Source organism: Phyllobates terribilis, unplaced genomic scaffold, assembly GCF_046119375.1.
Source record: "Phyllobates terribilis strain yellow unplaced genomic scaffold, ASM4611937v1 Scaffold_2__4_contigs__length_985480577, whole genome shotgun sequence".
Taxonomy (NCBI): domain Eukaryota; kingdom Metazoa; phylum Chordata; class Amphibia; order Anura; family Dendrobatidae; genus Phyllobates; species Phyllobates terribilis.
In genome coordinates, this window is record NW_027362762.1 from 100,873,586 (window position 1) to 100,901,274 (window position 27,689).

The 27,689-nt window shown below is 43.2% G+C and overlaps 1 protein-coding gene across 1 annotated transcript in view; it reads left to right on the forward strand.

Moving 5' to 3' along the window:
- RNF17 (ring finger protein 17) overlaps nucleotides 1–27,689 on the forward strand; it is a 211,207-nt gene that overhangs the window by 84,227 nt on the left and 99,291 nt on the right. The window contains exons 15-18 of the mRNA XM_073669012.1: nucleotides 232–343; nucleotides 3,650–3,850; nucleotides 4,003–4,153; nucleotides 26,880–26,998. Coding sequence (XP_073525113.1) covers nucleotides 232–343; nucleotides 3,650–3,850; nucleotides 4,003–4,153; nucleotides 26,880–26,998 — 583 coding nt within the window. The remainder of the gene's footprint in view (nucleotides 1–231; nucleotides 344–3,649; nucleotides 3,851–4,002; nucleotides 4,154–26,879; nucleotides 26,999–27,689) is intronic.

The window sequence follows — 27,689 nt, forward strand, 5'->3', positions numbered from 1 at the left end:
ACGGAAGCAGATTTTTTTTTGTTTTTTTTCCACATTATCTTCATGGCTTCTGTACTTAGCAGTGCCATGACTTCTTTGACTCCTGTATTTTAAAGTGACTCCAGATGGGTCAGGATTCCTTTTTCTGTAATGACAAGAGTAGAGCAGCAGAATATGCTATTCTTGTCGGCAAAATGGAATGGAAACTGCATAAGCGCTCTGATATTTACCCTCTGTTGTTTGATTATGCAGGTGTTCTGCTTGAGAATAAGCTATCTATTGAGCTCTTTGATGACACCTCGGGTACAGAGACCAGCATTAACACCATGCTTGTGGAGAGCAGTGTTGCCTCTTTTATTTCATGGTAAGATTTTCTTTATTGTATGATGATTTTACAAAATTGTGCTGTTTACACTGTTAAGGCTGGTTTAAACAACCATTTTTTTCACTGTCCTTATAACCAGGGCTGTGGAGTCAGTAAGCCAAACTTCCAACTCCTCAATTTCCCAGACTTCCGACTCCACAGCCCTGCCTCACTACTCAGCGTGTACATAAAGTGCAGCACAGATTCATCTCCACTAAAAGCCGAGATCCTGAGATAAGGAACAGGACAGACATTTATAGGACATTTCATAACTTTCCAAAATTCTTATGAAAACATTTACAGCACATCCTGCATTGTACAACTGAACCCAATTTATTATATATTTTAGGAGTCGGTCCATTTAATACCGACTCCACCAAAATGGGCACTGACTCCGACTCCACAGCCCTGTATAACGACTGCAGTGCCCAGACTGGCAACAGGTTTCTCTACTTGATCTTACAGCAATGAAGCTGTAAGTTCAGGTGAAGAAATCCACTGTCAGTCCTGACTTTACTGCCGTGAAACACAACCATCTGAATTTGGCCTAATACTAAGAGTCCAACATAGCGGTCACTCGCCCATCGCACAGGCGCATCGTGCAGTTTGTAAATGGATAATTAGAAATGCAGTGTAAGTTTGATTCCTTACTGTCAATGGCCCGCAGTAGATACCACTATTAACAACAACCAATGTATGCATGGGAGAGATTAGTCACAACTGGCGTTTTATGCATTATTCTTGATTGAAAATCCTCTGTAGTAAGTCTGGCAGCCTGAAAGAGGTGTCTGTCTTAATTAAATTGCTGATGTTAAAACATGAAAAATCAGATTTTTTGCAACTTGCGCACCCCAGATTTCTCATGTAAGCTGAATTTTTTTTTCAGAATTTAATTATCCATTCATAAGCTGCTGCAACTGCTGTGGTGCAGCCGCACAAACACTGCTGCTTTGAACCCTACCCTCAATCCTGCATTGGGCAGGGGGTTGGACTCGATGACCCTGGAGGTCCCTTCCAACGCTAACATTCTATAATTCTACACCATAGTTTGAAGAGACTAAAACAAAGAGTGTTAAATCATGGGTGACGAATATAAAAAAAATATATAATAAACCTCAAAAATAATATACAATGAGGGTAGAATCATAGATTCTATGATTCTACCCTCATTGTATATTATTTTTGAGGTTTATTATATATTTTTTTTATATTAGTCACCCATGATTTAACACTCTTTGTTTTAGTCTCTTCAAACTATGGTGTAGAATTATAGAATGTTAGCGTTGGAAGGGACCTCCAGGGTCATCGAGTCCAACCCCCTGCCCAATGCAGGATTCACCAAACCATCTCAGGCAGATGTCTGTCCAGCCTCTGTATGAAGACTTCATTTGAAGGAGAACTCACCACCTCTCGTGGCCGCCTGTTCCATTCATTGATCACCCTCACTGTCAAAAAGTTTTTTCTAATATCTAATCTGTATCTTCTCTCTTTATAGAAAGTTAGGAGTTTAAAACACCACTCGTTTGTTTCTTTATTTCACCCCCAGAGTGGTATCGCTAATGTATATTCCCTGCCTGTAGTAAAATACTTACTGGTTGCTATCTTCTGCTATTCTCGGCGCTGCTCCAGTGCTTTTATACTAGTTGTAACTAGCCAAATCGTTCCAGTGTTTGCTGGGTGGACTGAAGGGAGCACTTCTCAATAAAAGGGCTCGCTCACACTGCCATATAACATGGCCGAGTGCCATCAGATTTTTTATCGGATTGCACTCGGCCCAGTGTTAAACTATGGAGCAGATGTTATACTGTATTATACTATGGGGCAGAGCAGATCTGCAATTATTTTCTAATGCCAGTTTGGCACGAGAAAACAATCTCAGCATGCTGGCTGCAATATTTGGATCACTATCACCCATACAAGTCTATAGGTGTGTGTGAAACAGTGGACAGCACTCGAATGTCATCTGAGTGCAGTCCGATGTACGCTCAGAGACAATGGACAAATTACGTTCTCCATCTTCTCCGCACTTGTAATACGATTCTCTCATGTGAGAGAATCAGATCACAGTAAAGTGACACTCAGATCAAACTCTATATAATAGAGTTTGAGCTGATTATCATTAGCAAAATCGGCCTGATTCTCTCGCATGAGAGAACATACGCCAGTCTGAGCAAATCCTAAGTCTGAGAGTCAGGACGAGGCACTCAAAGACTTAAACTCAGAGCTTGTGACAGTTAACTATGATGTCCGGTCAGTTTCAGCTGCAGTCACAAGATAGCGGAGCGGAGCTGGGATCAGCAGAAGATTGTGGCTAGTAAGTGTTTTACTAAAATCTGTGAACCAAAATAAAAACCACTCCAAGGGTGAAAAAATAAAACATCACCGGAATTGTGTTTCAAAGCCAAAATGAGCATTAGTAAATGTCCGGTATCAACAACATGTGGCTGATCACTTTAGTCTTTCCATGGGACTACAGAACAGGAGAACGACTTGGATATTCTGGTTACAAGTAAGCTGAGCAGCAGTACTCAATGTCAAGCAGCAGCTGCAAAAGCAAACAAGGTTTTATGTATACAAAGAGATAAAATCCTGTGCTCCCAGTGCATTGTTATCCCTCTATAAATCACTTGTAAGGCCACATATAGAATATGTGATCCAGTTTTGGGCTCCACATTTAAAAAAAAAAAAAATACTCAGAAGTTGGTCATGGGATGAAGGCCATGGTTGGAAAACTTGGGCTTGTTTAGCTTAGGAAAAAGACACTTCAGAGGAGATCTCATTTACATGTATAAATACATGTGTGGTCAGTACAAAATACTGGCACATGACTTATTCCTTCCAAAGACCATACTAAGGTCGTCTTTGTGGAAGAAAGGTGCTTCTAGCAGCTAAATTGGAAAGGTTTTTTTGCCGTTAGAGCAGTGAGACTGTTAAGTGCCCGACCACAAGAGGTGGTAATGGCAAATATTATATCAGCATTTATTGAAGGTTGCTTTTCTTACAATAAATGGCATTGTGGGTAATAAATAATCTAGTGATAGAGCATGTAGAACTAGTAGAGAACGGGTGGTCTTGATGGACCTGTGTCCAAGTACAGCCTATTTTTAGGCCTAGCCCCTAGGATAGATTTTTACGTCCAACCCTATAACATGTTATAGGCTCCTACTGAATTTTGTATTTGTTGGGTCTGTAAGATTTCTGCTTTTTAGCAGGTCCACTGTCAGCAGCTGTCAAATCCTGAGTGCTGTCTTTCCACTAATGTACCTGCAGGAAATATAAGCAATATTATTTTTCTCTTCCATTTAGCACATCAAACTCTGGTGACCATACTTTGCCACTGAAGGAAGTATGGGACCCGGAATTGGACCTGTCATCAGACTCGGTGGAAGAATGCATGGACACAACCTCTCTGTTTGAGCGGAAACAGTTTGATGTGTTCATCAGCCATGTTACATCTCCCAGTCAAATCTATGTACAATGGTTGACCACAGAGCATATTCTCAAGAGGTAAAGTGGACAAGGGAAACAGTGGCGTTAGTCTGATGTCTCAAAAAAAATGGCAAATGTATAGTAACATTGATTATATGCCAAATGCATAGTAACATTGTTTATATGTATAATATTTGCCAATTGTTTTTTCTTATTTTTGTGATTTCTAGTTTGCAAGCAAGCCTGTATGACAGGTATGAGAACTCAAAGCCAGAAGCTGTGCAATGGCAGGTTGATATGCAGGTTGCAGTTCAGGTTCAGTCTGATAAAAAGTGGATGCGTGGGAAGATTAAAGATATAATATCAGACAATCTGGTCCAGGTAAGAATATTTGTGGGTTATTCAATCTCCACTTTTTCATAAGAAAATAATAGGGTCACAACCCGGGCCTAGTTGCTGTGGCATCCTACCTTTACTAAGCTGTGGCTGACATTTGAAAAACTCTCATACACGCTGTAGAACTTTGTCATGCAGAAATTCACTTGTGATGGGGATGTCTTAATACCCATGTCACTTTAGAAGATAAAATCCGCAAAATCTGCAGGCTATTACAGTTTTTTTTTCAGATTATCTCCAGCCAAATCCTCAAGTCCAGAAAATAATACCACAGTATTAGTTGAGCATAAAGATTCACAGAACCCTGGTTTCGCAGTAGTCCATTACTGCCGGACCAGAGCCATGCGAACCTCCTCCTACTTGTTGGCGCCTCTACTGACTAGAAAAAACCTGAAGGTGTGAACTGGAACATAAATTGATGTGCATGCAAAATGTAAATGCATGTTCACACAAGGCCATTAGACAAAGAGAAACCAAAGACAAGAAAAATACCCAAATGATTAAAAGTAAATGTATAAATCGCACAGTGCAAAAATAATAATAAATAATAAAGGGTATTTAGTTAACATAATTTTGATCAAAATAATGTAAAAGCTGTCCCGCCACGTCACGGCATCCCTTGTGGGACAGTCCTAACTCTAATATTAAAAACCTTACCATTTGTCAAGTGACATACATATGGACAAGGACAGAGAGACTGGATCCCTGGTGCAAGCATAAAACCGAGGCAGGATCAGCGTCCCAGCCCAGACAAAGGGCGGCCACACCCTTTTATATGCACTCAAGCATACTAACTGCAAAGAAAAAACCTGAAGGTGTGAACTGGAACATAAATCGATGTGCATGCAAAATGTAAATGCATGTTCACACAAGGCCATTAGACAAAGAGAAACCAAAGACAAGAAAAATACCCAAATGATTAAAAGTAAATGTATAAATCGCACAGTGCAAAAATAATAATAAAGGGTATTTAGTTAACATAATTTTGTCCCACAAGGGATGCCGTGACGTGGCGGGACAGCTTTTACATTATTTTGATCAAAATTATGTTCACTAAATACCCTTTATTATTTATTATTATTTTTGCACTGTGCGATTTATACATTTACTTTTAATCATTTGGGTATTTTTCTTGTCTTTGGTTTCTCTCTGCCTCTACTGACTAGTAGACTTGACATAACATCATGCTTGCATTGCGCCTAGCCTACTAATAAAAGGCACTGGGTATGCTGGCAGGTAGGAGTAGGTTTACAATGGCCATGGGCTACCAACGTGTCTGCAGGGCCCAGACTCCTTTTGTACCTTGCTCAAATCTACCCATTATACTCGCCTACCCTTTCATTCCAATGCCTTTCTGATCCCATAGAGGCATCTGTACACCTCACCTTTGATCACATCTGATGGCGCATTGCAGGTGGTGTGCTTTGATACCTGGGAAAGCAAGTCTGCTGTCTACATTGGCGAATCTGAACCTAAATCTTTACAATTGGATGCACATTTTCCACTACTTAATTTCCTATGTGAATGTACCTTTGCGTTCCTTGACACGTTGGGGATTGATGATTGGATTTTATGTTAACCTCTTTCAAAAATGAGAATCCCTGTTCTTTATTTGTAATCTTTTGCAATTAGTATCTAGATGCACGTAGTTATTTTTGATTGCTCCTTTGTCAGAATTCAATTTTAACCCCTTCACGACCTTAGACATATCCATACGTGCAAGTTTGAAAGGACTTCCCTACCTTCGACTTATATATGTGCTGCGCGCACGATCGCCGCCAAGTGTTCAGCTTACATGACGGCTGACACCCTCCTCTCACTGCCAGGACTGCTCTCTGCAATTTAACTCCCTAAATGATTAAATGCTATGATCAATATCAATCGCAGCATTTAAAAGTCAGGAAGAGAGAGGGGATTCCCTCTCCCCTCCTATGTGCGCCCCCGCAACGTCATCGCAAGGGCTTGATTGTTGCCATGGTGACGTGGTTGTCATGATGACATCCGTGTCACCAGACTCTAGCTAGCTTGTTAAACCATTCTCACAGCATGGTCTAGTAAGCTTGTGTGAGAGCAGAAGTGACAGTTGAAATGCATTGCAATACTGGGGCATTGCAATGCATCATAACAGTGATCAGACTGCAGAAAGTGAAAGCCCCATAGAGGGACTAAGTAGAAAAGCAAAAAAAAAAAAGTAAAAATATAAAAAAAGAACAAATTAATAATATAAAAATTATATATTGTACCCATAAATAAATATTTTTATGCATGTTTGGTGTTGCCGCGTCCAGAGCGACCCGACCTATCAAACTGTCACACTAGTTAACCCTTTCAGTGAACACCGTAAAAAAAAAAAATCGAGACAAAAAAACTATACTTATGGGCAGCACGGTGGCTCAGTGGTTAGCACTGCTGCCTTGCAGCGCTGGGGTCCTGGGTTCAAATCCCCACCAAGGACAACATCTGCAAGAAGCTTGTCTGTTCTCCCCGTGTTTGCGTGGGTTCAACAGTAAAATAAAAAAGTTAGAGCTCTCAGAATATAGCAATGAAAAAATATTTTTTTTCTATAAAATAGTTTTTGTGTATAAACGCCAAAACATAAAACCAATGATATAAATGTGGTATCGCTGTAATCGTATTGACCCGAAGAATAAAGCTGAATTATCAATTTTACCATACACAGAATTGCATAAAAAAAAAAAAAAAAAAAAAACAATTCCTGAATTGCTGCTTTTTGTTCATTCTGCCTCACAAAATTGGAATAGAAAGCAATCAAAAAATGTCATGTGCCCGAAAAGGATAACAATAAAAACGTCAACTCCTCCCACTAAAAACAAGCCCTCGACTCTGGACGAAATGTGGAAAAATATGGCGATACAAAAATTAGTTTTGGCAATAAAAAGGGTCTTTTAGTGTGTGACATCGTATCGCTGTAATCACGTCGACCCGAACAATAACGTTTTCTAATCACTTACACCGCACAAGGAATGTTGTAAAAAATAAGTAAAACCAATTCTTGACCTGCTGTTGATTTGTTCATTCTGCTTCCCAAAGATCGCAGTAAGCTCGGCTTAGGGGCTCTGTATATGGAGTCTGCAAACTATTCTAGTAAAATCTGCGCTCCAGGAGGCAAATTGCGCTCCGTCCCTCCCGAGTTTCACTGCGTCGCTAAGCAGTACTGTACAGCCACATATGGGGCATTTCCACATTCAGCAGAAATTGTGGGACAAATTTTGGTGCCATTTTTACCCTTGTAAAAACGTAAAACCTGCAGCTAAAACAAAATTGTTGTGGTAAAAACGTAATTATTTTTTCTTCACTGCCCAATGGTATAAAATTCTGTGACACACCTGTGTTTGTTAATATAATCACTGACCCTTTAGATTAATTCATTGAGACATATAGTTTGTAAAATGGGGTCACTTATTTGGGGTTTTCTGTTCTGGCACCTCAGGGGCGCTCTCAATAGGTCATGGAACCCGCAAACCATAACAGTAAAATCTGCACTATAATATGGCGCTCCTTCCCTTCTGAGCTTTGCACTGTGTCTGAAAAGTAGTTCCTGATTACATATATGCTATTGGCGTACTCGGGACAAATTACACAACACACTGAGAGGTCCATTTTTTTCCTATTAGCCCTTATAAAAATTTGGGGCTAAAACAACATTTTAGCTATAAAAATGTAATTATTTTTTCTTCACTGCCCAATGGTGTAAAATGTGAGGCACTTGTGGTGTCAACATGCTCACTGCACTCCTAGATGAATTAATTGAAAGGTGTAGCTTGTAAAATGACGTCACTTATGGGCGGTTTCTGCTCTTCTGTCACCTCTGGGGCTCTGCCAATGTGACATGGCACCCTCAAACCATACTAGGCAAATCTGCACTCCAATATGGCGCTTCTTCCCTTCTGAGCCTTGCATTGTGCCTCAAAAGTAGTTTTTCCCCACATATGGGCAGGGCTGTGGAGTCGGCAAGCCAAACCTCAGACTCCTCAATCTCCATGACACCGACTCCCTCATACATGCCTCATGTTTAAGTGATAAATTTACTGCATCACAGATTCATCTCAGCTAAAAGTCTAGACCCTTGGATCAGTAATAGGACAGACATTTATAGGACATTTCATAACTTTCCCAAATTCTTATGAAACAATATTCCCCACAAACTGCATTGAACTACTGTACCCAATTTATTATATATTTTATTAGTGGAATTGGTACATTTTATACCGGCTCCGACTCCACAGCCCTGCATAAAGTGGGGTATCTGCATACTCGGGAGAAATTGCACAATAAATTGTACTGTCATTTTCTCCTGTTACCCTTGTGAAAATGCAAAATTTGGTGCTAAAAAAAAAACATTTATGTGGGAAAAATGTGTGATTTTTTATTTTTATTTTCACGGCTCTACATTATAAAGTTCTGTGAAGCACTTACGTGTTCAAGGTGCTCACCAAACATCTAGATACATTACTTGAGGGGTCTAGTTTCCAAAATGGGGTCACTTGTGGGGAAGGGGGAGTTCCACTGTTTAGGCACATCAGGGGCTCTCCAAACAAGACATGTCGTCCTCTCAAAAAGTCAAGCGGTACGGCTTCCCTTCCGAGCCCTGCTGTGTGCCCAAACAGTAGTTTTCCTCCACATATTGGGACCGGCGTGCTCAGGAGAATTGCACAACAAATTGTACGGTGCCTTTTCTCCTGTTACCCTTGTGAAAATAAAAGTTTGGGGCTAAAGTAAAATTTTTGTGAAAAGTAAAATATTACATTTTTTCTTACACATTGCATTAATTGATGTGAAGCACCTGAAGGGTTAATAAACTTCTTGAATGTGGTTTTGAGTACCTTGAGGGGTACAGTTTTTAGAATGTTGTCACTTTGGGTATTTTCTGTCATAGGCCCCTGTGAAGACCCGGGGTCTTCCGTGGACTTAACATTACTCAGACAACACAGGGTGAGGATAAAACAAACAGTGTGGCAATACTTTATTGAACCACAAAGCGCACAGTAAACACATATAACAGTCCCAGCAAATGCCCAAGATGGTACAACATTACTCAGTCTCACCCTTCCTCTGGCCCGGCTGGGACAGAACTTCTGCGACGTTGGAGACTTCCAGGGCCGACTACTTCAACCAGTGGCTCCCTGCTTCTGGCGGACCCCCACAGAGAGAAGGTAGATGCAAGCTTAGGAAGCTAGCAGTCCATCGAGGTACAAGACCAGGAGACCCGAGGGTCCAAATCTGGCCTCTCCGAGAGATTCCATGGTGCCAGGCATCCGGTGGGCCCCTCCTGGCAACTCCAAATGTCTCCATGGGTTCTAGGCGAACGATGGGTCCCTCCTAGCAACCTCAAAATACCATATCCATGGGGCCAGGTGACTTCTTCGCCTCTCCTGGACTCCCCAAAATGTATCCATGTCTCTCTGATGGTTAATGGAGCAGATCTGAATCATTTACAGTCAGGGCCTAAGTATCCTTAGGCTAGAATTATATAGGATTCAAATATTTGTCTTTTTGGTAATGCCATGCAATCCATCTGCTGTCCTGGAGGATGTCTCTAATTCTCCTTCCAAAGTCTGTCTGAATCTCTCACAAGACTCCCTCTGTCTCAGAAGCACATCTCTTTTCTGCTTCTCTGGGCTCAAATCTGACTCTTACAAAAACATTTGTCCCTTCTGCTTCTCTGGGCTCAGCCCCCTCAATGGCTGAACTATGCATCTAGATAGGTGCCTTGGGAGGTCTAGTTTCCAAAATGGGGTCACTTGTGGGGGAGCTCCAATGTTTGGGCACACAGGGGCTCTCCAAACACAACATGGCGTCCGCTAATTATTCAAGCAAATTTTACAATCAAAAAGTCAAATGGCGCTCCTTCCCTTCCGAGCCCTGCCGTGCACCCAAACAGTGTTTTTTTCCCCAAATATTGGGTATCTGCGTGCCCAGGGGAAATTGCACAACAAATTTTGGGGTCCATTTTTTCTTGTTACCCCTGCGAAAATAAAAAAAATTGGGTCTAAAGTAACATTTTTGTGAAAAAAGTAAAATGTTCATTTTTTTCTTCCACATTCCAAAAATTCCTGTGAAGCACCTGAAGGGTTAATAAAGTTCTTGAATGTGGTTTTGAGCACCTTGAGGGGTGCAGTTTTTAGAATGGTGTCACTTTTGGGTATTTTCTGTCATAAAGACCTCTCAAAGTGACTTCAAATATGATGTGGTCCCTAAAAAAAATGGTTTTGTAAATTTTGTTGGAAAAATGAGAAATCACTTCTCAACTTTTAACCCTTATAGCTCCCTAACAAAAAAAAATTTTGGTTCCAAAATTGTGCTGATGTAAAGTAGACCTGTGGGAAATGTTATTTATTAACTCTTTTGTGTGACATATCTCTCTGATTTAAGGGCATAAAAATTCAAATTTTGAAAATTGCAACATTTTCAAAATTTTCGCCAAATTTCCGTTTTTTTCACAAATAAACGCAAGTGATATCGAAGAAATTTTACCACAATCATAAAGTACAATATGTCACGAAAAAACAGTCTCAGAATCAGGGGGATCCGTTGAAGCGTTCCAGAGTAATTACCTCATAAAGTGACAGTGGTCAGAATTGTAAAAATTGGTCTGGTCATTAACGTGCAAACCACCCTCGGGGCTTAAGGGGTTAAAAAATGGTTTTGTAAATTTTGATGCAAAAATTGCTGATAAACTTTTAACCCTTATAACTTCCTAACAAAAAAAAAAATTGTTTCAAAAATGATTCAGATGTAAAGTAGACATATGGGAAATGTTATTTATTAACTAGTTTCTGTAACCTAACTCTTTGGTTTTAACCCCTTTCCGATGTGGTCAGTAATAGTATGCGACATATCGGAAAGGCCGGTTCAGCGGGGGGCTCCGGTGGTGAGCCCGCACTGAACCGGGCACATGTCAGCTGATTCTTACAGCTGACATGTGCCCGCAACAGCCGCGGGTGGAATCGCGACCCACCCGCGGCTGTTAACCAGTTAAATGCCGCTGTCAATTTCTGACCGGCATTTAACAGCTGTTAGAACCCTCCTGTTTGTTTTTGTTTCTATCTTGTGTTTTGCGGTCACGTGACCAGCTGCCTATATATTCCAGCTCCGCCCTTCTGGCTTTTCTAGACTTCAGTGTTTTTTTGCCTGTGTCTCTAGCCAGGTGCTTCGGTGCATATCTCTGTCTAGTTTGCTTGGTCCTCTGGGACCTCTAGTACTTTTTGTCAGTTTGTCTTTTTGCTCTGCAACAACTTCTGTTAAGAGGTGTCCCATTTTTGTCCCAGTCCTTAGTTCTTTTAGGGACCCCTCCCTTTATTCTATAGGTCTCCGTTCAGACTAGCCGAGGACGAAGGCGGGTCTGTTCACAAGGAACAGGCAGCCCGCTACATCGTAGGGATTCAGCTTAGTCTTACTGTAGGGACAGCTTTTCCAATTCTTTCCTTAGTTTATGTTGCAGATCAGAACAACAGCGCTGCGAGCATGGCAGTAGCCCCGCCCATCGGTGACCCCGTCACGTGGTCGCGAGTCACTGATGCGTAGGCATGACAACCTGGGGTCTGCAGCAGACCCCTGTGGTTGTCATGTCTCGCTTGCTTTGAGCGCCACCTAGTGGTCGGCGATCATAGCATGTGAGCATTTCTACTACATAGAGGCGATCTGCTCATCGCCTCTTTGTAGCAGAGGCGATCGGATAAGTGCTGCTTATAGTCTCCTAGACTATTGAAGCATGCGAAAAGTGTAAAAAAAAATTTTTATTTTTTTTTAAATATAAAAGTTTAAATCACCACCCATTTCCCCCATTAAAAATAAAATAATAAAAAATAAACCCCACATACACATATTTAGTATCGCCTCTTTCAGAATTGCCCGATCTATCAATATAAAAAAAGAATTAATCCGATCAGAAAACAAGAGTAACGAGAAAAAAATTCCGAACGCCAGAATTACGTTTTTTTGGTCGCCGCAACATTGCAATAAAATGCAATAACGGGCAATCAAAACATCGGATCGACCCCAAAATGGCATCAATAAAAATGTCAGCCCGGCACGCAAAAAATAAGCCCTCATTCGGCCACAGATCCCGAAAAACTGAGACGTTACAGGTCTCGGAAAATGGCGCCATTTTTTTAAGCAAACTTTGGAATTTTTTTTCACCACTTAAATAAAAAAGAACCTATACATGTTTGGTGTCAACAAACTCGTAATGGCCTGGAGAATAAGAATGGCAGGTCAGTTTTAGCATTCAGTGAATGTGGTAAAAACAACTGTGGAATTGTATTTTTTTTTTTGCAATTTTACCACACTTAGTATTTTTTTTCCCGTTTTCCAGTACACAATATGGTACAACCAGTGATGGCGTTTAAAAGTACAACTCGCCTCACAAAAAATAAGCCTTCACACGGCCATATTGACCAAAAAATAAAAAAGTTCTGGCTCTGGAAAGAAGGGGAGCAAAAAACAAAAACGGAAAATGCTCTGGTCATTAAGGGGTTAAGGGCATAAAAATTAAAAGTTTGAAAATTGCGAGGTTTTCGCTTAATTTCTGATATTTTCACAACTAAACACAAGTCATATCAAACTAATTTTACCAACATTATGGAGTACAATGTCACGAAAAAACTATTTCAGAATCACTGGGATACGTTGAAGCGTTCCAGAGGTATTACCACATAAAGTGACGCTGGTCAGAATTGTAAAATTTGGCCTGGTCAGGAAGGTGAAAACAGGCTTTGGGGGTGAAGGGGTTAATGAAGTAAATGGCGCTTATGGTTTCCTTAGTGACACGATACAGTAATGTATTAACCTCTTAACGACCATCGATATGCCTTTTCACGGCGGCCATTAGAGGATCTTATTCCTCAGCGCCGCTTTTTCACAATAACAGTTTAGTGCCCTCTAGCGGGCGTAAATCCCATTGGTGTCAGTTGTATGTGACAGCTGACACTCTGCAGCATCAGCAATGTCAAGGGCCAATTAACATCTGTCAATCACGACCGCGACATTTAATTGGTTAAAAGAGGGAGATAAATCCCCCTTTAACACTATAGACTCTCCACAATCTTAATCACGGATTGCGATGATTGCCATCGCATCCCGAGGTCATCTGATGGCCCCACGTTATGGAGTCAGTGAAGAACTGACAAGTATCAAGCACTGCAGTATAAAACGGTCTCATTATTTATTTCGTACAGTGAACACCGAAAAAAATATATTATTCCCCTTCTCCCATGACAGCACCACCTGAGAGAGGGTATCCGCCCACCAAGGACAGGAACCTACTGAATAAAAAGGCGATACCTCTCCTCCGCATCAGTTTTGGTTCCTGTCCCTGATGGGAGCCTCACCAGGTGGTACCTCACGTACCTGGATTATGGACGGTGCGGCCTGGATGCCGTGAAGTCAGCAGATGGTCCCTGTTCCCAGCCCATCTGGCTGCTGCCCGGGTCTGCGTGTGGGGAGGAGGTGCTGTTTTTTTAATTCCTCCCCGCGTGCGCCGGGGCCTGCGCCTCGCAAGACGAGCTGAGCACGCCGGCCGGCAGGTCTTCCGGGTCTGCGCACGTGGAGGCGCGTCACACCCTGTGACGAAGAGCGCCGGAAGTCCGGGCTGGGCACTCGCGGGGTGCTGGAGCGCCCTATCACGGAGTGCACCGGAAGCCGGGTCTGCGCATGCGCGGGTGGAAAGCCGTTATCCCGCTGCAAGCGCGCCGGATGCCGCTGGGCTGCACATGCGCAGAAGGGAGCATATCTGCGGGTAGCGCGCCAGCTGGCTGAATTTAAATTAAAAAAAAAAAAAATAAATAAATTTTTGGGAATGAGCACGCTGCCGGAAGGGGAGGAGCCTAAAGGAGGTGGAGCCCTACTGCTTTTAAGGATGGGGAGCAATCAAGATGGCGGTGTCTGCATCCCCGCCATGATGTATGAGGAGCCGCAGTCACCTGGGCAGCAGCTGTCACCACCACAGGAGGTACAGCAGCAGCCGCAGCCATCAAAGCAGCTTAAGCAAATGGAACATCGAGAATCTTCCCATCGACAAAGTCACAGCAGTGGAGGGCGTGCGAGTTCCGGCAAGACTGGTCAGAAAAGACTTCGTCAGTCCACCTCCACCAGATGGGAGCCCTCATGTGAACGGCAACCACCGCCTCCGGTACCCTAGTCTGAACGGCAGTGTGGTGAGTGATCTTCATGAAAGTCTCACCCTGAATAATGTGCTCTTCTCTCTCTTTTCCTCCTTCTTCTCCTTTCATTTCTTGGGGCAGGAGGCGAAGAAGTGTAGTGCTAAAAGTAAAAACAGGGAGTGTGCTTTATGCAAAATCGGTCTTCCCACCTCCTATGCCAAAAACCTTTGCTCGGACTGTATTCAGAAAACTATTGCAGAGGAGTCCCCCAGGTTTTCTTTAGAATTAAAGGATCTAATCCAAACAGAGGTCAGAGAGTCTTTAAGAGGCTTAACCTCACGCAAAAAGAATAAACGAAAACTAGTTTCTTCAGAATCAGAGGAATCAGTGGAGTCCCGTTTTACAAGAGAACTGCCTTCCTCCTCTAATCTCTCCTCATCATCATCGGAGTCTTCGGATGATGATGGGGGGGGGGCGGCAGACCTTGTTTTTCGGTTGATAATACTGAGAGACTAGTTAAAGCCGTCAGAGGGACTATGGGTATTACCGATACCAAAGTGCCCAGAAAAATCCAGGATGTTATGTTTGGGGGCTTAGACCAAAGGAGGAGACGCTCATTCCTGGTCAATGACAGGATTAAATCTCTGATAGAAAGGGAATGGAAGAAACCGGAGAGGAAGGGTCAGCTGCCGTCATCCTCCAAGCGGAGGTACCCCTTTGAGGATGAGGATGCGGCTAAATGGGACAAAACCCCTAAGATTGACGTGGCCATTTCAAAATCTTCAAAAAAAATCCACTCTGCCCTTTGAGGATTTAGGAGCCTTAAAAGACCTGCTGGATAAAAAAGCGGAATCCTTCCTTAAACAAGCCTGGGAGTCGTCAGCAGGGGCCCTTAAACCGGCAGTAGCAGCCACCTGCACCGCTAGATCTATGATGATCTGGCTTCAACAATTGGAAGACCAGATCAGGGGGAATGTGTCCAGGGAGAAAATTCTATCGGACCTTCCTCTTGTGCAGGGAGCGGCTGCATTCCTGGCAGATGCATCGGCAGATTCAGTTAGGCTGGCTGCCCGGTCTGCAAACCCCTCTAATGCAGCCCGTAGGGTGCTATGGCTCAAGAGCTGGCCAGGGGATGTGCAGTCAAAGTCTAAACTGTGCTCAATCCCTTGTGAGGGGGACTTCTTGTTTGGCAAAGGTCTAGATGACATCCTAGATAAAGCCGCAGACAAAAAACATGGATTTCCCACGGTGTCTGGTTCCTGGTTTAACAGCTCCTTTCGGAAGAGAAAATACAGCCGCAGTAAAGCTCCCAGAGACCAAGGAAGCTGGAAAGACAGAAAGCCGTATAACAGAGGCTTCATGTTCGGGGGTCCCTCCTCCGAGAATAAGAAAGCCCCTAAGTGACAGTTCCCCCCAGGTGGGAGGAAGATTGTCCCACTTCCTGCCTGCCTGGAAGGAAATTTCATCCAATCCTTGGATCTTAGGGATAATCAGGAGGGGGCTCACATTAGAGTTCAAAAGCAGGTCCAAGAACACTGTCAAAATATCAGCCCCCAGGGGTTTAGCGGAACAGATAGCCTTACAGCAGTAAGTTCTCTCTCTGCTCATGAAAGGAGTTCTGGTGGAAACACCTGCACCCGAGCAAGGAAGAGGATTCTCTTCGACTCTCTTCCTAATAAAGAAGCTGGACGGCTCCTTCAGGACTATTGCGAACTTAAAGAGGCTGAACGACCATTTAGTCTACAGGCCGTTCAAGATGGAAACAATAAAATCGGCCATAAAGATGTTATTTCCGGACTGTTTTATGTGCGTCCTCGATCTGAAGGACGCCTACTACCACTTCCCGATTTTGCCACATCATCAACAGTTTCTAAGAGTAGCTGTACAATTCGGCAGGCACGTAAGGCATTTTCAGTTCGCAGCTCTTCCCTTTGGCATTTCCATTGCGCCAAGAGTCTTCACAAAAATTATTCTGGAGGTCACAGCGCACTTGAGGGAAAGAGATATTCTGGTCATCCCTTATCTGGACGACTTCTTAGTAGTGGGCAGATCAAGTCAACTCTGTGCTCTAGCCCTGGCGGACGTCATGGCCAGTCTAAGACGCCTAGGTTGGCTATTAAATCTGGAGATGTCAAGGCTGGAACCAAAGAGGGTTCAGTCTTTCCTGGGTCTCATTCTGGACTCAGAAAACCAAACCTGTCTTCTGCCAGAGGAAAAGAAGCTGAAGATCAGATCCCTAATATCTCAGGATATCAGCAATCCGACCATGACCCTGAGGAGTGCAATGTCTCTGTTGGGTACAATGACATCTTGCATCCCGGCGGTTCAGTGGGCCCAGTACCATTCCAGATGTCTTCAACAGGAGATTCTGGCAGCGGACAGGCGGCTCAAAGGTCGTCTGAATGGGAAGATGTCTCTTCCAGATGTCGTGATCAACTCCCTGGACTGGTGGACATCTCCGGTCAACCTATCTTTGGGGGTTCCTTGGACCTTCCAGGTGTCGGATACAATTACAACAGACGCAAGTGCAGAAGGTTGGGGAGCTCACCTAAGGGATCGTTCTGTGCAAGGCCTCTGGTCAGACAGCGAGACAAGTCTCTCTTCCAACACGAAAGAGCTGTTAGCAGCGAGAAACGCTCTAAAAGAATTCAGTTCTGCTCTTCAGGGTCCTCACGTCAGGATAATGTCAGACAACAGATCAACAGTCGCCTACATCAATCATCAGGGGGGTACCAGGTCTCTCCCTCTGATGTTAGTAGCGGATCAGATCTTCAGGTTTGCCGAGAGTCAGCTGGTCACGCTCTCGGCGCTGCATATAAAAGGGGAAGAGAACATAAAGGCCGATTTCTTGAGTCGTCACACCTTGAAACAAGGAGAGTGGGAGTTGAATCCAGCCTTTTTTCAGCAGATTGTGGGTCGGTGGGGACAGCCCCAGATAGACCTATTTGCAAACAGACACAATCGGAAGACCAAAACCTTTTGCTTCCTGAATCCAAAAGAGGGGGCGTTTGCGGTGGACGCGCTGCAGATTCCATGGGATTTTACTCTAGCTTATGCCTTTCCCCCTTTAGTACTGATCCCTACTATCCTGAGGAAGATCCGAGAGGAACGGGCGAGGGTTATAGTGACCGCCCCGTTCTGGCCCAAGAGACCATGGTTCACTTGGATGAGGAGAATGTCCCAAGCAGATCCATGGGTTCTTCCGGACATCCCGGATCTCCTCAGGCAGGGCCCAGTCTGTCATCCCCAAAGAGCAGGCCTGCATTTGACGGCCTGGATTTTGAGAGGTCGCTATTGACGCAAAGGGGGTTTTCTCCGGATCTTGTTACTACCCTTCTGGCAAGTAGAAAGCCGATAACAACTAGAATCTATGGTAGAACCTGGGCTAAGTTCTTGTCTACCTCGGGTCAGTCCGCCAAAGGGAGGATTCCTATTGAGGCCATATTAGAATTCCTCCAGAAGGGGTTAAATATGGGACTAGCCGCCAGTACTCTTAAGCTGCAGGTATCAGCTCTGGGGGCACTGTATAATTATGACTTGGCAGCAAATAGATGGATCATTAGATTTATTAAAGCTTGTCATAGATCCAGACCTATTCCTATTCCAAGAATGCCTCCTTGGGACCTTAATTTAGTTCTGGAAGCATTAACCAAACCTCCCTTCGAGCCCTTAGAGAAGGTTTCAGAAAAAATCTTAACTTTAAAGACTGCTCTACTGGTAGCCCTGACATCAGCTCGTAGAGTCAGTGACTTACACGCACTATCCGTTAACCATCCATTCACTCAAGTATGTACGGATAGAGTAATCTTAGCCCGGGTCTGGTCTTATCTTCCAAAAGTAGCCTCCAAATTCCATAGGACGCAAGTAATCACTCTCCCTTCCTTCTATCCTAATCCTACGGATTCTGAGGAACATAAGCTTCACACCTTAGATGTTAGGAGGGTGTTAGTCCGGTATTTGGAAGTTACAAAAGCCTGGAGAAAGAGTGACGCCTTATTTATATCCTTTCAGAGGGCTAGGAAAGGACTTGAGGTTACAAGGGGGACCATAGCTAGATGGGTCAGGGATACTATTACCTTAGCCTACTCTTCTAGCAATCTGCCGGTTCCAGAGAACCTGAAGGCCCATTCCACCAGAGCGGTAGCTGCTTCCTGGGCTGAGAAGGTGGATGTGCCCATCGACGTCATATGTAAGGCGGCAACTTGGTCATCCCCCGCTACATTTTACAAACATTACCGTCTTGACCTTTCCTCTTCTACTGATCTGTCCTTTGGTAGGAAGGTGTTGCAAACGGTGATCCCTCCCTCTGGTATTTGATCTCTATAAATCTCTCAGGTGGTGCTGTCATGGGAGAAGGGGAAAAGATCCTAGTTACTTACCGGTAACGGGATTTTACAGAGCCCATGACAGCACCCTATTAATTCCCTCCCCTTTAGCACTGTGGTGTGCACTTTTTAAGGTGTTTAGTACATATATTGAGGTGGTGGTTATGTATTAACCTGTCTTCGGAGGCCCTCTCATGCTCTGAAACAAAACTGATGCGGAGTAGAGGTACCGCCTTTTTATTCAGTAGGTTCCTGTCCTTGGTGGGCGGATACCCTCTCAGGTGGTGCTGTCATGGGCTCTGTAAAATCCCGTTACCGGTAAGTAGGATCTTTTTTTTTTTAGAAAAACACAACAAAGATGTAACTTTTTCATTGTTGTCTTATCACTTGTACCACTATATACAACACTGGTTGGTGACTGTTTCATGCAGCGTTATTTGAGCACCTTATTTATTATATTACCAAATGTATTATATTTTTTTAAATCAAATATTTTTTTTATTGTTAAAACTTTTTTTTGTAACACAACAGCGAAAGAAACAAAACAACCCATCCAAAGAAGGGACCCAGTCCCTATTCTGTCCCTCCCCCCACAACACATCACCCTTTCAAACAAAACATTTTGAGTTAAATGTTCCACAGTTCTGTCCACAGCAAATTAACAATCTTACAGTATGAATAATCACAATTGTATTAAGGGGTATCTAACTCTTGCTTTGGAGCAGTTATATACATGTCTAAAGCAGCCCAATGTAGGATTTTGCACCTGTCACGTAATCTATACATCAATCATAGCAGACCAAGTCTAAATCTATGCAGTTCTCTGGATGCTAGGCCGGAGCCATCAATCCATGGAGCCCATATTTTTTCAAATTTAGAGATGGCCTTCCTTTTCAGATATATACTTTTTTTCCAGATTTAATAACCAATTAATCTTATTTATAAATTCCATCACCGTGGGCGCCTGCTCTGATAACCAATGTTGGGCTATTCGTTTCCTGGCCATGTATAACATGCGTGCCACCGCTATTTTGCCATGTTCGTCAGTGCTCAGATCTTCTATATATCCCAGTATACATACTAATGGTGAGAGATCTGAATCGACTGAGTATGTTCTATCAATGATCGCTATTAGGCTGTGTGCCCACGATGCGTGTTTCAAGCGTTTATGCTGTGGAATTTCCGCAGCATAAACGCTTCAAAAACACATGGTAATCCGCCCCCCATGGTCCCCAATGACAAGCCGCACTGTCAGTGCCCATGCTGCGCTCAAAAATCCGCAGCATGTCCATTAACTTTGCGGAAGCGCGGCGTAATCGCCGCCATTGACTTGCATTGAGACGCATATAATTCTTGTCAGTACATATGTACTCACGGATTATATGCGTTTCAATGTGCGGATGGTACCCAAGTCTGGAGGAGAGGAGACTCTCATCCAGACCTGGGTACCATTTTACCTGTATATATATATATATATATATATATATATATATAAAAAGATTATATTCACCTTCCGACGGCCCCCGGTCTCCTTCCCTGTGCTTGCGGGCAGGACTGAAGGACCTGCGGTGACGTCATGTGACCGCAGGCCCTTCAGTGCAGTGTCCCGCGATCAGCTGGCAGCCAAGAACGAGCACAGCTACACACCCCGGGCCATCGGAAGGTAAGTATAGGTTTATTTTTTTATTTTTAAACATTCTTAGGGTCACACTATATAAATCCATGCTGTTTGCATGGATTTATATAGTGTGAACTAGTTGTCAAGCACTTTCCAAGTGATGCTAAAATCGCCTGGAAAGTGCTTGTCAATCCGCATGCAGAAACGCATGTGAGTAAGCTTCAAATCCGCATGTATTTGGCAGGAAAAACGCATGCACAAATTGCATGCGTTTTTTCTGCCAGGGAGATGCAGAAATGCTGCAGAAATTTTCTGCTTCATTTCTGCATCGTGGGCACATAGCCTTACATCCCTCCAGAAGTTTTCCAGAGCAGGGCAGGTCCACATCATATGAAGCATGTTAGCCGGGAATGTTTTACATCTAGCACATAGGGAGTCTGGTCGAAGCCCTTTATCGTGGAGAAATTGGGATGTTCTATATGACTGGTGCAGCACCTGTAAGTGGGAGAATCTATGGGACTCGCTCAGAGATAACTGGGGAACTCTTTCCAGTATTTCAGACCACAGCCCCTCTTCAATAGGGCCTATCATGCCCTCCTATTTTTCTTTTGATCTTATGGGGTGTTTTGCTAATACTAGGTCCAGCAGACCCCTATAAAGCAATGAGATTAGCGCCCCCCCCCCCAGAATTATGAGAGCTAGCCATTCTCTGTATTACCAAATGTATTATATTGATGGCAGGACCATACAATACAAGCACTTTTTACCATTTACATTTCGTGTCTACCGAGTTTCCTCATGGATTATGAGCAGGGCCTTCACTACTCTTGGTAGTTGTTGAACGATGTGTTACTCTGTAATGTCTGATATTGTCTGTACAAGTCCCCTCTGAATTGTAAATTGCTGCAGCATTTGTTGGCACTATAGATATAAAATGCTTATTTATTTTATATTCTACCCAAAAAAAGGTGTAAAAATTAAAACTATTCTTGTACTGCTATTTATTTGTTCATTCTGCCTCCCAAAAATCGTAAAAAAGCTCCATTCACATTTAACCTGTGATCTCCGTTACGTTAAGTTCTTAAGTCAGGTTTTTCATTTAAATTCCCAAAAGATGCTACTCAAACAAAATCCCTGACTTAACCACTCCCATTGAGGCAGATGGAGTCACTTTGTACTCCATTTGGTCTCTGTTCCTGCAGTGTCCCTTCATTTTAGGCGTCTTTAGCTAAGTGTGGTCGACCGCAGTGCAGTGTCCCTGTTGGTTTAAATTACTCACTACACCCCTAGATGAATTAACTAAGCAGTGAAGTTTAAAATATGAGGGCTCACCTGTGGGGGTTTCTGCTTATGGCACCTCAAGGACTCGGCTAAAGGAGCCCACAATCTATTATTCAAGCAGAATCTGCATTCCAAAAGCCAACTAGTGCTCCTTCCCGTCCGATCCCTGCTGTGTGCTCAGTACAATCACACAGTGGGTATTGTCACGTTCAGTAAAAATTGCATAATAAATTGTCCTGTCCATTTTATCCCATTACCCCTTGTGTGAATTAAAACTTTGAGGCTGAATTAAAATTAAAGCGGAATTTTTTTTGTTTGTTTTAATCTGTAAGTTCAACAGTGTCCAAATTTACATTCCAAAAATTAAATACAGTTAGTCCTCGGGTTACGACGGTCTCGAGTTACTTCCTTTCGTGGTTACGACACTTTATACGACGCTCATTCCTACTTACGAGGCCCCTGTTGACTCAGCTGCCCCAGTATCTCCAGCACCTTCTGCAGCTTCCTCCCAATAAGTAAGCCTGTTCTCTCTTTGGAATTGTTATCTTTGTTTATTATAGTACTGTACACGGTTTATTACGGTTACAGCACTACAGTACAGTATTTCATTATTAAACGTACTGCACAATATTTTACTGTACCTATGTTTATTGACAATTATGTAGGGTACTGTGTTAGGATAGGTGTTTGGATAGGCTAAGTGTTTGCAGTACTGTACTATTATTATGGTACAGTACTGTATGAACCTATGATCCGACTTGCGTCGAAAATCGGTTTACGACGCCGCGTAAGAACGGATCAACGTCGTAAGTCGAGGACTACCTGTAATGCTTTTTATTTTCTGAGTTTTGCCATATGCCCAAACATTAGTTTTTGACCACATATGGGGGTATCACTGTGATCGGGAAAAATTTCAGAACAAATTATGGGGTCCATTTTCTATTACCCCTAGTGGATTTTTTTTCCTTCCAAAACAGTATTTTAATGGAAAAATGTTTTTCTTTGTTTTCACATCCAAATGTTATAAAGTTTCATGAATCACCTGTGGGTTAAAAATTCTCAATACCCTTCCCCCACCCAGATGAATTCCTTTAGAGGCCCAGTTTCCAAAATGGGGGGGTTACTTGTAAGGGGGTTTCTGCTGTTTTGGCATGTTGGGGGCTCTGCAAATGCGATATGGCATTCTCAGTCTATTCCTGAAAAATTTACACTCCAAAAATCAAATTGTGGTCTTTCCTTTCCGAGCCCTGCTATGTACCCAAACAGCAGTTTTTGGCCACATAAGGGATATTGCCACATTCTGGAGAAATTGTAAAACAAATTTTGAGGTAAATTTTCTCGTATTATCCCTTGTGAAAATTGCAAACTTGGAACTAAAACAACATTTTAGCGGAAAAAAAATTGATTTTTCATTATCCCACCTAAATATTATAAAGTTCTCTGAAGCATCTATGGGTTCAAAATGCTCAACACCTCTCTAGATAAATTAATGAAGGGGCTTAGTTTCCAAAATACGATCACTTGTTGAGTTTTCTACTGTGTTGGTACCTCAGGGTCTCTACAAATGAGACCTGGTGTCTGCAATCTGTTCCAGCCAAATTTACGCTCTGATTACCAATGTGCCCAAACTGTAGTTTTTTTTTACCTCGTATGGGATATTTCAGGGGTGCACTTTTAAAATGTTATCACTACTGGGGGATTTTCCGATATAGGCTCCTGGAAGTCCCTTTAAAACCAAATAGGTTTGTAAAAAATAGATATTTTTGTAAATTTTCTTATAAAAAAAAAAAGTTGCTAAGTTTTAACCTTTCTAAAAACGTAACAGAATAAAAGAAGCTTTGAAAACTGATGCTGACATAAATTACACATATAGGAAATGTTGTTTATTAACTTATGTGTGGTATGACTGTCTGGTTTAAAGTGAATCTGACAGATGATCCATGTTGCTCAATCCGTGGTCAGCATGTATCAGGCACTGTCTGTGTAAACACAGCGGGGTGTGTTTGTCGCTGCGGCATTTCAGAGAAAAACATACGTTAAAAGTCACCGGGGACTGAGTCGCACGGCACACTAGTCGGACAGGTGGATGTGACTACTCTACAGCACAGCTCTGAGCCCGGTGGCTTTTAACATACTTGTTCCTCTGAAACGCTGTAGCATATCAGAATCAAACATACTTGGCTGTGTTCTTACAGCTAGCACCTCATACATGCTGCCCTCGGATTGGCTAACAGGTGGCAGGTTCTCTTTAACAATATAAGCATTGAAAGTTTAAAAATCGGCATTTTTTATTCGTTCCCCCATGACAGCACCACAAGAGAGAGGATCCACCCACCAAGGACAGTAAACCTACAGGCTTGATGGGAACCTGGCAGGCTTACCTGCAGAAGAAAGGATAAGCAGCTTCCTGTCCCAGGCCAGGCCGACTTGTTCAAGGCAGGGATATCTTCTCTGTCCCAGTCGGTTTGGAGCTACTGGAGACTCCACGGCAGAGCTCACGGGGGCTGCTCCGTGTGCGTTGGGGTTAGTGCGACACCCCCTACCTGGGGAACGTGGCCTACCGCTGGGTTTGCGCGGCCGAGACATATTTTCCCCCATCTGCAAGCAGGAAGTTCGGGTCGCGCCGGCAGGTGATGCAGCAGGCGCAGCCGGATGATGGAGCCATGGCGCCCCCGGAAGCAAGGCCTCATGACGGGAGGTGCAGCCAGAAGCAGTTTGGCGGCCAATGCCTCTCTGAGAGCGCAGAATGTCTCATACGTGGGGAGGTTTCCTCCGGATGTAGGAGGAGTGAACCAGACATACATGGGGTTAGCTGACTCTGTACCGGTTCTATGGCCAGTATAAAATTTACTGGTGCCATAGCAGGGGTGCTTTCCAGCCCATCCAGCCTTTGCAGTGATGGAAGATTATATGCAGCAGCAGCAATCGCATCCGGAGCCACAAGATCAGCTGCTCACTGGGGAGCCCTCAGAACCTGTGGTTCAATGTCGCTCTTGGTCTGGGGGCAGTCATTTTGCAAACAAGCATGCCACAAGGAGTCTGGTCGGTTCAGGCAGAAGGAAAGCTCCTGCTGTCCGGATGGAAGATTCACCGGCTAGGAAGGAATCCTCTGCAAATCCGTGCTTTTCAGAGGGGTAAGTGGACCTATGTGAATGTTCTTCCGTTAACAAGCCTTCTTCTCACTGTTTTTTTCAGAGTAAGAAGTGTACTTCCAAATCAAGGCATAAGTAATGTGCCTTGTGCAAGACCCCTCTACCTGATTCCTACGTTAAAAAATTGTGCCGGTCCTGCATTGACCACATGATGGCAGAGGAAACTCCAAATTTCTCCCTAGGATTAAGATCACGGATAAGAGAGGAGGTAGGCAAGGCCTTACAAAACAGCCCAGAAATTAAGGAGAGAGTTTCTTCACCACCTGTACAAAACTCCCCTCTATCTACAAACACAGAGGATTCGGACGTTTCCTCCCCTTCCCCCTCCTCCTCTGACAATGACTCAGGCTGGCAGTGTTTCCCTTTAAATTAGGTGGACGCATTAGTTAAGGCAGTCCAGTCCACCATGGGTATTGTAGATACCAAACCAGAAAGGTCGGTAGAAGACTTAATGTTCAAAGGTCTAGATCACAAAAAGAAAAAGTGCTCTCCTATGAACAGCAAGATTCAAGGACTAATTGACAGGGAATGGCAGAAACCGGAAAGGAAGGGTTCTTTACCACCCTCCTTCAAAATGAGGTATCCATTTGATGACACCTCATGCTCTTCCTGGTCTAAAGCGCTAAAATTAGATGTCATAACTAAAGCATCCAGAAGAGCCTCTCTTCCCTTTGATGATATGGGGGCATTAGAGATCCCCTTGATAGAAGAGCTGATACTTTTCTGAAAGGAACCTGGGAAACCACGGCAGGGGCCCTAAAGCCAGCAGTGGCAGCCACCTCCAGATCCTTAAAGGGGTATTCCCATCTCTAAGATCCTATCCCAATATGTAGTAGGTATAATAATATTAGCACATACCTCCAGTTAGAAATGAAGTTTAGTGTTTCTGATTCAATATGTCTCTTTCTTCATGTGCAGGCATTGCAGGACCTTAGGTATCCATGCTTACGACCACTAGCAACTAGCTAATTGTCACTATATCAGTGGTCGTAACCATGGCTACTTAAGGTCCTGCAATGACCTGCATATGAGGAAAGAGATATAGCGATTCAGAAAAATTATACTACATTTCTAATTGGAGGTATTGGGATAGGATCGTGGAGATAGTCCTTCCAGCCTTTTGTTCCTCTCCGAGAAGGAGGAAAGCTTACACACTTTGGATGTGAGGAGGTGTATTAAGTGTCTTTCAGTTACAGAAAGTTGTAGGCAAGACAGATCTCTGATTATATGTCATCAGGACATTAGGAAGGGTTATAGAGCTTCAAAGCCCACTATTGCCAGATGGATTAAAGATGCGATCGCCCTTGCTTACTCTTCAAGTGGGAAGAAGGTAGCGGAAGGTCTGAGGGCCCATTCCACTAGAGCTGTGGCGACCTGGGCAGAGAAGGCGGGCATCTCCATTGAGGATATATGTAAGGCTACTACCTGGTCTTCACCTTCCACCTTTTATAGACATTATAGATTAGACTTGGGTGGTTCTAGCGATCTCACCTTTGCAGAAGGGTGCTTCAGGCGGTGGTCCCTCCCTAGAATCCTTTCGTCTCTGTAATTCTGTCGTGGTGCTGTCATGGGGGAACGAATAAAGCCTTACTTACCGGTAACGGGATTTTTCAGAGCCCATGACAGCACCCTTTATATTGCCTCCCTGCACATGGTGGGAGCACTCCCGTAAGTTGATTTAACTCACTCTTATTTCAGGTGTAGAAGGGTAAAGACACGTGTTTTTTGTAATTTCTTGTTGTAACTAACCTTGGCGGTCCTCTCCTGCTCCGTTAACCAAACTAAGGCAGGAGAGAGGTGCCGCCCTTTTAAGCCTGTAGATTTCTTGTCCTTGGTGGGCGGATCCTCTCTCTCGTGGTGCTGTCATGGGCTCCGAAAAATCCCGTTACCGGTAAGTAACTAAGGCTTTTTGAAAATTTTCATAAAATTTTATATATTTCAACAACAAAAAAAAAGCAGCCTATTAACTTAAATGTAATACTAACATAAAAAGTACAATATGTCATGAAAAAATCAGTGTCAGAATCACTGGAATATATAGAAGAATTCCAGAGTTATTACCACAGAAAGTGATACTGGTCAGAATTTAGAAATGGGGCTCGGGCATTAAAGTTAAAATTCGCTCTGTCATTAAGGGTTATTAATGACCCTATGTAGTGTTTTTACTTGCGGTATTCTTAATGTCAATTCAGAATTTTCTTTTTTCCTTTTTAGGTGTTTTGTTATGATTTTGGCATGCTGGAAGTAACAGAAGTCACCAACCTAAGGACATTAGATGAAAGCCTTTTGATGTATGGTACCATGTGTCTGGAGTGCTCGCTCATGGATATTCAGTAGGTTTTATAAATTGATGTATTTATACAGCTACTTTTTGTACAGGGATTTTGTACACTTCTCCATTAGGGTCTCATTCAGACATCTGCGACTTTTCACGTACACAAAAAAAGTCTGTATTTTATCTGGGTTTTTTTCAGAGTTTCATCAGTGATTTTCACATATGGAAAAATAAATCTCAAAGCTTTTGCTATCTATTACAATGTTAATCACGGACAGAACACGGACTGCACACTGGCACCATCCATGTGTTTCCGTGATTTTCACGGACAGACTTTTATGTGTGATTTTCATCTGTGATTTCACAATTCACAATTTTTTTTAAATTTCTTCATGATTTTTGCAGACAAACAGTCCACATGAAAACATAGCAATGTGAATAGATTATAATGGGTAGGTGTTTTATCCATTGAAATACAGACGTAGTTTTCTTTTCTTTCTTTGAAAAAGCAGCACTTTTTTCCCTGCAGACCAAAAGCTCCAACAGTCACCTCAGTCTTAGGCTGCATCGCTCACTTTCTGGTGAACAGTGTTTTTAGTAGTCACTTTCCATGCTATTTGTATGGTGGCTCCCAAAACTAAGCAGTGATTCGAATAGTGCGCCTCTTGACTGCTGCGGCCACTTATTGTAAACAAGAGCCAGAGATTCTGCACTTATCACCAGGGAAAGTTTTGGAGTAACGACTCGCA